We start from the raw sequence: 13,099 nt of genomic DNA, 5'->3' as shown, positions 1-13,099 counted from the left end.
GAGGATGAACCTGGACGGGTGTATCTAGACACCTCTCACGTAGTTGTTCATTCCAGAAATGTATCTGGACAACCCGATCAATATGCATGCATTCTACGAAGCTTTCTCCGTATGCTCAATTGCCACATTGTTTTATCTACGTGTCCAAAATTAATTAATTATTTAATTAATTAATTATATATCTCCATATATCGTGATATTCTTTGATATATTATTTCTCACTCACCGGGAATCGGTTTAGAGAAAATGAATATACCACAATCATCTACTCGGAGCGTAGATCAATTATAAATTATTTAATTTTATCAAAATTAAATATTTCGTCACTTGAACGATCCGTCAAATTGCATTGACCGGACCACGATTCCAACATGTGAACCATAAGATGACCCTATAGAGCCTAGTATGCTTCAGAAAATTGTCATGCAGATTAGCAGTAATTTGGAACCCCAATAATAAAATTCTGCGTCCGCCACTAATCAGCTAATTATGAGTTTTGTGCTAAGGATGAAGTAAGTGTGTGTATGTGTGTGAAAGAGTTGGGCCACAATGAGAATAAAATGGAGGTTTTATAATATGGGCTTTTTGTTGGGCCTTTATTTAGCCTTCTTTATTGGATTAAATTTACGTTATGGGTAAAAGTAATTGGGACAAAGCAGTCCACTTCGAAGAAAATTATTCAAAATATGCAAAAAAAGTACTACTAATATATATAGTAAATGTAAATAAATATGGACTAATATTTGAATGGAAATCCGGAGAAAATTCCTATACTATCATCTAATTAATATTATTTTTATTACTCCCATCGTACTATAAATAAATATTGACTATTTCTATGGAACGGATAAATTTTTTTTTTTAGCTTATTTCTATATGACGGGGTGTATTTCTATCATGCACTTACCAGTGGCGAACGCAGAAATGAACGTAAGTAGGGGCTGAATTTTAAAAAATTAGCTTAAAATTAAATTTGTACTAATAGTAGCTTTTATATAATGATGTGGATAAAATATGAATAAATTTTAGAATTTCATAATAGAAAAAGTTTTCATTAGGGGCTAAAGCCCCCCAATACACATAGTTCCCAGTGGCGATGACCACAATATTATCGGTATGCTGACTTATGTGACGTACAAGGAGTAACGAACATTTACTTTCGGCAAATAAACATAAAAATTATAAAATTCAAAATTTTAAAATAAAGACGAATGTCTAAAATGCGCCCCCACACGGAATTGTAATAGTATCCAGAAATCAAAATCAGTCACACGTTATTGTGGGCTCATTAGTACTACTACCAACCATCCTTATTTTCTCCAACATTTCTTCCATCTTCCACGGCCACGCCACGCCACTTGATGTTAACGTGCATCAACCAATATAAACCCATATTTCATTTTAAATACTCCTATTACTTAGGGTAAGTTCTAACTTTTTATCTAGCTTTAATCGTGCGTCCGATGTTTATATTTGCTTAGTGAATAACCCGTGTTATTTTATGGCTCAGAGAAGCCACCACATTGAAGCATATATATTATGATTATTTTATTGTACATAAAATTTAACATGACATTTACCTTTACACTAAACATAAATTAAACATATATAGTTTATTAAACTATTGAACACATCGCTGAAATATAACTCGCCATTATCCTAACTAATCGTAATATGGATAGTCTACCCAATCAGCTCTTAAATATCATCAATTTTTTATGAGCAATTTTAAATGTTATTACAATGAACCTGACTAACTTTTAGCACTAGATATCAACCATTCTATCACTAGACCAACTCACATAAACCAAATACCATTCTGTACAAAATGGGAAATAATAACAAAGAATAATAATGATTATTAATCAATTTCTCATTTAATATGTTTGGTTCATCACTGCAATCATAATTGGTCTTACGCATTCATGAGAATCATGACTATGACTTAACAAATGGATAGGAGTAACGGTCGTGATACATGGAGATATTTGATTTTAATTAATTTGGAATAAATCATCATTAGAATGCAATTGATTTGCTTTCAATAACGTGACGACTCATGGTGCCTCTACTTTATTTTTAAATAAGTATTTTCTTTCATAATTCTATGTAAAATTAATACTATCAGATTATGAAATTTATCCCTATTGAGTATTGATATTAACAAACACTGTATGCATTTTAGATTATTTTGTCTTCGTATTTCTCGAAATAATAGTAATGACTATTGACTAATGAGTAAGAAAAGTGTATAATGTTAGTTTTTTCGTATTTGGATTGTTTATCTTGTGACGGAAGGTCTAATATTTGAAAGCGAATTACCAAAACTGACGTGAAATTGAACACTAGTTTAGTTGCGTGTTGGGTCGTGAGTCACACATCGAAAAGCTTAATTAATTATAAGGATTAAACATACATGTATATTATTTTATGATTGTTGTGTTGAATGGGGAAAAAGGTTAAATAGATGATTCTAGTTTTTGGGAAATAGACTCCACGAGTCCACCTCGCAATAAACAACATTTCCTGTCTTTTCCCTGTCTTTAATAATTACTAGTATTATACATTTATAGGAAATTTATTTAAATAAAATACCACCTTAGTTTTTAGATGGAAAGTTGGATGAAATTATAGAAAGAAGGCGATTTTTTTGCCATTTTCCTTTTCCGTCACTATTACTAGTGGGGAGGTGCAAACAGACAAACCCATGACATTTTAAATATTAATAATGTGAGAAATAATTCAAACAAAATGAAGATATGAAAATCAATGAATTTCTTCCCACCGGCAAATCTTGTCTTCATTCCAGCTGCGTATATATGATGACCCATCAACCAAATTTCCGACAAGAATCACTATCAAAATTGATGTGGATTTCGATTATATATGGTACATGTTGTCCACTCAAATTGTTGCCACTTCTTGAAAAATCTTTGCTTTGCTTTTACCACCTTAATTTGTCAAACTAAGATAATGTGTTGATCACATCTTTTTGGTTGAAGTAGACCTCAATAAGAGCGACCATTTTATTGCACATAAATATTACTACTATTATAATTTCACTAGTGACGCCAAAATTCATTGGACGGTCAAAAAATGTCAATTTAGAAGTAATCTGGATTATGGGCAATCATTTAAATTCATTGTTACATATCTATTATCCATTGGTGAATCAAACCTAGTATTGATTTAATTAAATTAATTTACTTTTCCAAGAATTTTCTAGTCCAAGACATCTACTTTATGAATATCATAACTAAAATAAAATATATAAAATTGAATAGTAACAAAAATCTATTAAATAAAACAAATTAATCATGAGTGTTGTAATTAAAAAAGTGCTGAGCGAGTGATAATGACTGAAAATCAGATTGCCAATATAAATGGCTTAATAATCATGAAAATAAATGATTTGAAGCCAATAATAATATATAGCTCCAATAATTTGTATATTGATTCTTGCATAAATTAAAGTGTGGGCTAAATGCCCCTCTAAGGGTAGATGGCATGAATTTCAACAAGGTACAATTTAATTGCCGGCAAAGTTTGGATGTAAATGCCAAAACATGGGTATAAACTACGTGGGTCGATGACACAATTATGTAACTAAAACATTCATATAGTCTGTCACTCTATCTATCCCACATATTTAGTGATATAAAGATATGGATTTGCAACTGCCAAACCGAAAGTAACTAGGTGTTCGTGAAATTGAATCAAGTATTATTCGTTTCGAAAACAAATTCATGAAAATCATTCTAGAGAACAGTATACACATTGTTCCATAACTTAATTTTGCTTCATGATTGCTTTAATGTATATTAATTCAGTTAGCTTGCTATAATATACAACATCAAATTTAAGAAAAACTCAACCAACAATATTATAGTAAGAATAGATAGAAAATCTTGTGTATTGACAATTGAATATTGAATTTGATGTAAAAACACCACCTAAAAGAAAATCAACAAAAAAAATGCATATATTTTCACTTCTTGTAACCCTATTATTGCTTAATTTAAGTCTATCATTTTTCCGTGTACATTGTGTGCGTGTGTTGGCCTAATGATAATTTCAGGACATGTTTACGTGCAGCGTGGCGGTCATGCTAGCATTACAAACGGGGCAGGCTTGGTGGAGCCCGCTTCCGCAACCGCTGCAGAAGCAGAGGTGGCGGCACGGCAGCACCACCACGCAGCACTGCCTCTCCCCGCAAATCCGGCACATCCTCCTCTCCGTCGTCTCATCGCAGCAGCTGCCGCACGACTCCACATCCTCCTCCACCGCCGCCGTTGCTGCGCCTCCAAATTGAGCTAGCGCGTGTCGGAGGGAATTCGCGGCCGCCTCGTTGGCCCGCGCCATCTCCTGCCACAGCTGGCTCTCAAGGTAGAGGCCTTTCGCCTTTTCCTCCAGCATCTGATTCAATCTCGCCATTTTCTCGATCTCATCGTCTTTCTCCCGCAGCGTCTTCGCCATCGACTCTCCCATCCTCGCCGCCGCCATCTTCGCCTGCTGCTTCAATTCCAATCGGATTTTCATCGTCTGCAGCAGAAAAATCATCATCAACTCAATTACAATTTGAACTTTCTAGAATTAATAAAATTGAAGATTTGTGATTGGAAGACTCACATGTTGATGAATTAAGGAGTCGATCTCACGCCGGAATTGTGGCAACATGTTTTCACCGAATAATTCATCTCTATATCGCTTTCTGGTGGCCGGAATATGGCTATTAGATTCGGAAACAAAGTGCTGATTCACCGCCTGAAACTTGTGGCTGTACGCATACCCTTCGTGGGGAGGATTCATAAAACTCTCTCTGCAAAAAACACACCTATATTTAGAAAATAAAATACACAGCAAAGCCAAAAACTGAAGAAGAAGAGGAGGAGGTTACCTGCGTTGAAGAAATTGCGGAGGAAAGAAATTGGGATGCGTTGCTTCAACCGCCATTAATTTAAAATTGAAAAATGCAATGAAGAGAGTTATTTATTGCAGCATAAAACGACGCAGAGAGAGTTAACTCTCTTGCTGCACAGAGAGTTATTTATTGAAGAGAGAAATGGAGGAGTGTGGAGCGAGAGGTTTGGTAGCTGCGTAGAATATATATAAAACGACGCAGTAAATAGTGGTCTCGTCCCGTACTAAAATGCAATGGTATATGACGAGTGGTGAGTGACTGACACGGTGGGTCTGTGACACGTTGCAGATGCACTCTCACCGTAGGCATAGCCAAGTCGTGGAGATGTTAATAAGGAAGGTGGGCCAGCACGTGCGAGGTGTGCTAATCAGGTAATTTTGTTTCGGCTGGTTCACGAGGAGTATCTGATGGGGGTACGATGATCGAGTAATTTGTGGACCTTACCTCTGATTTCAGATTAACATCATTATTGTTCATGTGTTTTCCCCATCAAGTACCACCATTATTCATACAAATTATACCGATTAATACGGGGATATACTTCCTCCATCCCTCTATAATAGAGATATTTTTTTTTCTTCTTTTTGCAAAAAATAAAAATGACCCAACTATAGTGGAACAACTCAAAAAAGAATACCACTCAGCTATAGAGTCGTCCACGAATAGGAGTCCCGTTTGTTCATTTTAGTCTGTCCGCGAATAAGAGTCACGGTTCATAATTAATATAAATGGTAAAGAGACCTCACATTCCACTAATTCAATCTACTCACATTTTATTTAAAACAAATATATACAAGTGAAACTCATGTCCCACTTTTCTTAACATTTTTAAAAACCCATGCCGAAAAGAAATGGGACTACTATTCGCAGACGGTGGGAGAATGTGAAAGGGTATAGTGATAAAATACAAACTCCATTCTATTATCTGGACCGTTAAAAAATGTCAACATATGGTAAAATAAACAGCAACAAAAAATGTCAACAACATCAACTTTGACACTGTGTTGACATTTTTTGTTGCTATTATTTTGTCATCTGTTGACATTTTCTAAACTTTCCACTCTTAGAAATGTAATTAATTTTTGTATACATACCAAAATGGCAAAATGAAATTATTTTTCGTGGATGAAAGAGAAAGTATTTATTACTTATTTGATACTCTCCTCGTCCCATGTCACTTGAGTCACTTCCCTTTTACACTCGTTTTAGAAAAATTATAGTATTAAATAGTTAAGGTCAAGAGAGAGTAAAGTAAGAGTGAGAATACGAACAAGAAGACTCTCTTCTTTATATTGCTCTCTATTTTACTTTAATCTCTCTTCAATTTAATTATTTATTATATTTTTTTGAAAAAAATGACTCCAATAATATTAGAGAGAATATATTACCATAAAGTTACTTTAATTAGTTTGGCGAACGTAGCTAGATTTATGGTTGTCCACTATAAAGCCCCACTACACATTTGAAAGTAAATAGAGGAAAACTCATTGATGCTTCGTCAACTTTATTTATATAATACTATAATCTTTAATTGTTGTTCAAAAGAAACTATGGTTTGAGACTTTAACTTAAGTGCCAAATATCGACATGATATTATTTTATTTTCCAATGGTTTGTCATTTCTATCTTCCTTCACGAGAATGCTTTACCTACTACTATAAATCATTAGGATTCACACATCATATCATAATAATCAATAAACATTATATTAATTAATGCCAACGCCTGCAGTTTTATGCTAGAGAATTCTATATATATAAACAATAGTTGGCCCACCTTTTTCTTGTACTATTAATAATCAATTCATTAATTGTTGTGATCGCAGCGTATCATAGCTTATCAGAAAAACAGCACCGACCATTCACCATAAGTGTGACATTTACTATAAAATTTTAGAAAGTACTGTTTTGTATGTTAAGTGGAAAGAGAAATGTGAGAAAAAACTTTTGACATAAAATTTTAGAAAGTATTGTTTTGTGTGTTGAGTGGATAAAGAAATGTGAGAGAAAGCTTTTTCCAAAAATGTAAATGTAACATCTTTTATAAGACAAACTAAAAAGGAAAGCATGACATCTATTATGGAACGGAGGGAGTATTATTTCAATAACAAAAAAAAACATTTACTAGTATGTATTATTTTATACTCCATCCGTCCCACATTTATAGTCACATTTAGTTAGGGCACGAGTTTTAAGGAATTGGTGGAGTGTGTAATTAATGAAGTGGGATAGTGAAGTGTGTAATAAATGAAGTGAGATGGAAGAGTGAGATGGTGGAGTGTATAATAAATGAAGTGAGATGAAGGAATGTGTAATAAATTAAGTGAGTTGGTTGACGGTGGGTCCCTTGTTGACTTTTTGGTTTTTTATTTTTATTTTGGTTTATTTTTATGTTGATAATGGCATTTAGATGTAATTTTAGTGAATAATGGGGTAAAATTTTATGTCCAAATATGGAAAATTCTAAATGTGACTATAAATGTGGGACGAACTTTTATGGCAAAATGTGACTATAAAACTGGGACGGAGGGAGTATTTTCAAGTATTTCCCTAATGGCGAGAGCGTAACAACATTAAAAAATCAATGTCTCTAAAATGATATAGTACTAAATCTCGCCATTAACAACATTAAAAAATCAATGTCTCTAAAATGATATAGTACTAAATTTTTATCTAATTTTGGTTATTTTTATAAATTTTAAAATTAATCTAAAATTCAAAAACTTTCATTACATGTATTACTTTCCATGGCAGGTCATGGCGGGTCAATCTCATATGAGTCATATCTAAATAATGTTGTCGATCTTTTATTCTATTTGAAAAAGCTAAATCAATGTAGTCTTGTATCCTATTTGTCATGAATATAAAAAAAATAAGTCTAAAATAGCATAAATTGTCACACTAGATCACATAGAATAATGTTTTCACCAAATATTTTATTTGGGCACGTAGGATTGGAAAATAAAACAAATAATGTAATATGTAGTAATATTTTAAATTAATTTTTAAATTTGTAAAAAATACTAAAATTAAGCTAAAGTTTGTAGTTTTAAAAGTATCCACGATAGTAATAGGCTAGCCATAGGCCAACCACAAACTCCTCCTGCCACATCATCAGGACAAACAACTTAACAAGCAATAGGCTAGCCACAACAAACAAAATAAAAAAAACAACTAAATTTACCGAATTAAACACAAAATACGGAATTAAATTTACAACACATATGTGGGAAAATTCATTAATTTTGTTTAAATAAAAAAAGTACATTAATTAAAAAAAACTACATAATAAAAAAAACCGGGCTTCCACACACGAGCCCCCGACACACTCTACTCCTCGTCGTCGTCGCCGTCGACCTTGCCGCCGTCCAGGACCCCCAAATATGCGGCATCTGAGCCCGCGTCTGTGCCCCCCAACTGTGTCGCGGCGGCATCCAAATTGACCCGCATAATCTCGAGCATTGAGTGAAGAAACCTCTTCTCCACGGGTCAGTTGCCTCCCTCCATTCAGCTAAGATCTTGTGCATCTGAGCCCACGTTTGTTGACGTGCGAAGAAGCCGAGCTCGGCTGGCGACTTGCCAGCAGGGGGGATGCCGACTAGACCTCCTAGGACCCTTGGGCGACTCCCCTCGCTGCCCGTTGCGCCCGCCTTTGACCAACAGGGCGAGTGCGGCGAGTAAACGATGGAGGGGACGGGAACTCCTGAACATCCTCAGGGAGGTCGTGGGAACCGCCGCTGCTACCGCTGTAATCACCGGCATAGTTCAATCGCTGCTTCTTCGGCCACCCAGCATCGACACCTGCCCGAAACTTCTCAGAATCCATCAGCACCACATAGCAGTTCTAGTAGGTGAACTCCTTATAAGTCCCTGCCACGGGGAAGGCTTTCTCCGCTATCCTCCTGCAATCCTCGTCAGTTTGGCCACTGGTTTTCATGCGGAGGGCGTTGGTGTACAAGCCCGCAAATTGGGAGACCGCAGCCCTGATTCGGTCTCAACCCTTCTGGCACTCCTCCTCGGTGTATGGCTTCCCATGCGTGCAATTCCTCTGGTAGGCTGCTGCAATTTTAGCCCACATGTTGACGATCCTCTGATTGTTCGCAACGAGGGGATCATCGCGAACAGACACCCAAGCCTTGGCCAGCGCGACGTTCTCATCATCCGTCCACTTCCTTCGTGCCAGGCTGCGACGACTCGCCGACCACCCCCTTGCCCTTCCTCTTCTTCTTCGGTGCGCCCCGGCCCCGCCCTACTCCCTCCGTTTGAACGGGAGTGTCCGCCTCCTCGAGATCTATCCTCAGCTCCTCTAAGGAGAAATTCTCTACCCCAGTGAACTGCGTCTCCGTTGGGGTCGGTGTGTGCGAAGAAGCAGTCAAAAAATCAAGACTAGGGCGATAGACATGCCCCTCCCCCCCTCCCCCCCCCCCACCCCCCCGCGTCCCCTGCATCACGGGCTGCACCCTCGCCTGCCACCCCGGCATCATCTGCATCCCGGCCCGGGTTGCATCCCCGGTACCCCCTGCCCGCCGCCCTGCGGCATCATCTGCATCCCCCCGGCTGCCATCCCTGGCATCATCTGCTGCCAAAGGTATATGTTGTAGTACCCGCCGCCCATCAGCCCCCATCCAGCTCCCACGCGGGTACCGTGGGATTTTGAGTCCTGCTCGTCGCTGGAGTAGACTCGTTGTTGTTATTAATTTCGCGTTGTTGCTCTTGTACATAAATTAAGAGAGAGAGAAAACTCGTTAAAACAAGTGGTGAGAATGAAAATGACGTGAAAATCGTGTATATATAGTGTTTCGAAAATTTAAATAAAAAAAAAAAGTGTTGGCCTATCGCTCGCCGATCACCCGCTTGCAATGACGGCCAGCTGATCGGCGAGCGCTCAGAAATCGGCCTGCGCTCGCCGAAAATCTCATCGATTCGTCGCTAGTCGGTCGCAATGGTTCGGCGAGCGGACCGGCCAGCGCCGAGAATCGGCTAACCGGCCCGCTCACCGCCATTGTGGATGCTCTTAGAGACCAATATTCCTTCCAATAATTGAATTTACTGCTAGTAATATTCACGTCGAAAACATGGTATCGATCACTTTCGAATCAAGTAGCCTTCATTTGCAAATCCTCATTTTTCTGACTTTTCTCTTTCTAGATATCCAATACTGTATATATTTATTTAATTAATTAATTATACAACCTACAAGCATGTATTAATACAAAATATCTTACTCCATTTAATTTTTTAAGTTTTACGTTACATTACATGAAATCAAACTGCCCAGAGTATTTCTTTTCCCTTATAACTTCAAAGCGAGTAATAAAATTTACAAATTAGAAGTTACTGTTTATGATATACTAGTACTATTAGTTTAATGATCCTCATAATAAATTGTGAATGCTATAAGGAAAGAATAAAATAAAACCGGAAAAAAAACCCAATAACTTACGGTGCTCAGGGTGTGCACTCATATTACTCTTGTTACTTTAATAAATTAGATTTTTTGGCCACAGATTGAATATATATGGAGAACAAAATGAAATCCTAAAATTCAAACTATACAATCAAATCCCAGAATGAAATTGATCATCAAGTAAAGATGCAAAGATTAGACAAAAGTTGAGTGAAAAGGTAACACTTTAGCTTAATAATAATATAGTTTAATTTTACACCCTCTGGGTGCGGTTTTACGCGTTCTTCCCTATTCTTTTTCGATCCATTTTAGTTATATTCATAAATTATTTATTCATTATCTTTTTTTAAAACCCTTTTTTCTCCTATATCCTTTTTGCAACAATTTGGATTCTTTTATATTCATAAAGAAAAGATAAAAGATCGAGTTTCAAATTTGTGGAAAAGAAAATCAATGCAATTACCTTTAACTTTCAACTTTAGTGAACGGATTTTCTAGCATCTTGTTTTGTTTGGTGATATTATATAATGCCTACTTTCAACGTACTTACTAATGTAATGACATTATTATGTATAAATCTAATTAATTAATTGTACGAATTTACTACCACATCAATGAATATGAATGTTTTGCTCTAGAAGTTATGACGGCTAATTTCAATGCAAAAGATATACGAGTACGTACTATATATAAATTGTAAAATTGATGTATCAAAGAAACGTGCAAACATTAGCTAGCAATATAGAATTACAATTTTCCACACAAAAAAACATGAACATGTAAAATACTAATTAATCGATGTAATCACTTGATAGTTACTGCTATACAAATCCCAATCTTTGAATCTTATCGCAAATTATACCAAATTTTCAAAATATTTCGATAATATTCTAACCTATTTGATTTTTAGTAAATTCACCCATTTTATATTTTTGTGTACAATCTTGGAGATGCACGATTTTTCCAATGTGGACATCTATTTGATATCGAAATTTAAAATTGATTAATTGAAGGTTTTGGAACCATTGGATAGTGTCTAAACGAAATAATTGATTTTAACTTAGGTACAAAACATGAATTATTTTTTGAACAACCTTTCCTTTTCAAATTTGACTATAACTTCCCATCGTTGTATAATTAAGGTAAAATTTCTCTAGTGGATTGTGAAAAGCAAGAAAACACAAGTGTGAAACGTGGATTGAAGCCAAAGTTTTGAATAAAATTGATAAGAGATAATGTAGACAAAGAAACCAAACGTGATTATGATGATATGACTAATTTAATTAATTACTAATGTAGTTTATCTATATGGGGCTGCTAACTTAAAAGTGGAGGCTAATGGTTGTACTCTTCTATTGACCAAATAATAGTAGTGCCACAGTGTAATTACTGTTTTGGTTAAACAATACTCCCTCCGTCCCGCTTAAAATGACACGTTTTCCTTTTTATTTTGTCCCAATTAAGATGACACATTTCATTTTTTGGTAACTTTCTCTCTCCAATTAATACACTCAACTACTTTTTCTCACTCCTATTAAAATATTCATCTTTCTTTATCTCTCTACTTTAATACTTACATCCATCTTCTCTCTCTCCAATAAACACTTTAACCAATAACTCCTAAAATCTCGTGCCGTGCAATGTGTCATCTTAGCCGTGACGGAGGGAATATTAGGTATGTTGATGTTGATATTTGCCTTAATCATTTTTTTATTTCTTTCTTGCTAAAATTATTTGAGATTGCGACATTAATTTAAAAACATGCACGTAGGTTCCGGGGGAAAGCATATACTCCCTCTGTTCCATTAAAAATAAAACATTTTCCTTTTTAGTTTGTGCCATTAAATATAAAACATTTTCTAAAATGGAGACATCTTTATCTCTACTTTTTCATCTTCTTTACTCTTTCTTCATTAACTCAAAAAACAACTCTACATAAAAACCCGTACCGATTCTCAAATGTTGCATATTTAATGGGACGGATGGAGTATATTTGTGACATATGTGTACTTACTAGCACTTTCTTTTATGTAATTTGATTGAGATGTGTAGCATTTTTCCATGAAATTATTTAGACTTGTTGTATATTCTTTGGTGGCAGGTTACTAGCAAGTTTCTTGCAAGATGCCGATGGGGTTTGTGAAGACAATGTTTGATTCTCAAATCTATGTAATAAAGGACATGAGCTCCTACTGTTTGGCGTCCTCCTAGATAAAAAATCAACTCATAATTTAGCATGTTTTAAGTGTTAGATTTAGCTTGGTTTACGAGTCTTAGGATAGTTTTCATTGCTTTTATCTAACGGACCCAGGTGGGGTCGGGCGGGGTCGGCCGACCCCACCGTTGGTCCGTGAGTACTGCTTGGGAAGCTCTATAATCCGCCCTCCGACCTACAGCAACTCTGCCTTGCGACCTCAGGTACAACAACTTCGCCTCTACGGAAAACTAGAGAATAAATGAGAAGATAGTAGAGAAATATTGAGAAACCATTGTTATGGATTATAATAGGAAAGAACTTTAGAGAAGAATAATGAATATAAAGATACTGCAAAAATTTAGTGAAGAGGAAGCTTCATTGATGAATTTTGAATTTGAAGAAAACTGTAAACTAGTTGCTTTGAAGAAGAGAAGGGGCAACGAATTAGTAAATCTAGAAATATCTTTTTATTTATGATTATTTTTTAGTTTTATGCTGTAAACTAGTAATTAATATATTTAATACTACGTGCTTGTTTATTTTTTTTAACTAATTTGTAGATCCTATAAATATGT

At 35.7% G+C, this 13,099-nt stretch overlaps 1 protein-coding gene across 1 annotated transcript; it reads right to left on the bottom strand.

The window, feature by feature from the left end:
• Positions 1–3,858: 3,858 nt before the first annotated feature.
• Positions 3,859–5,090, bottom strand: LOC125211972 (E3 ubiquitin-protein ligase BOI-like). Its single transcript, XM_048111948.2, has 3 exons — positions 4,898–5,090; positions 4,630–4,819; positions 3,859–4,542 (listed from the first exon to the last, which is right to left on the bottom strand). Exons 1-3 carry the CDS (start codon positions 4,951–4,953, stop codon positions 4,075–4,077), a joined length of 714 nt encoding a protein of 237 aa, XP_047967905.1. The 5' UTR covers positions 4,954–5,090; the 3' UTR covers positions 3,859–4,074.
• Positions 5,091–13,099: the final 8,009 nt, after the last annotated feature.

This window comes from Salvia hispanica, chromosome 3 (genome assembly GCF_029641045.1).
Source record: "Salvia hispanica isolate PSC_SH4W2 chromosome 3, Shi_PSC_v1, whole genome shotgun sequence".
NCBI lineage: Eukaryota > Viridiplantae > Streptophyta > Magnoliopsida > Lamiales > Lamiaceae > Salvia > Salvia hispanica.
Note: the sequence above shows the minus strand (reverse complement) of the source record. Positions and strands in the feature narration are given on the sequence as shown.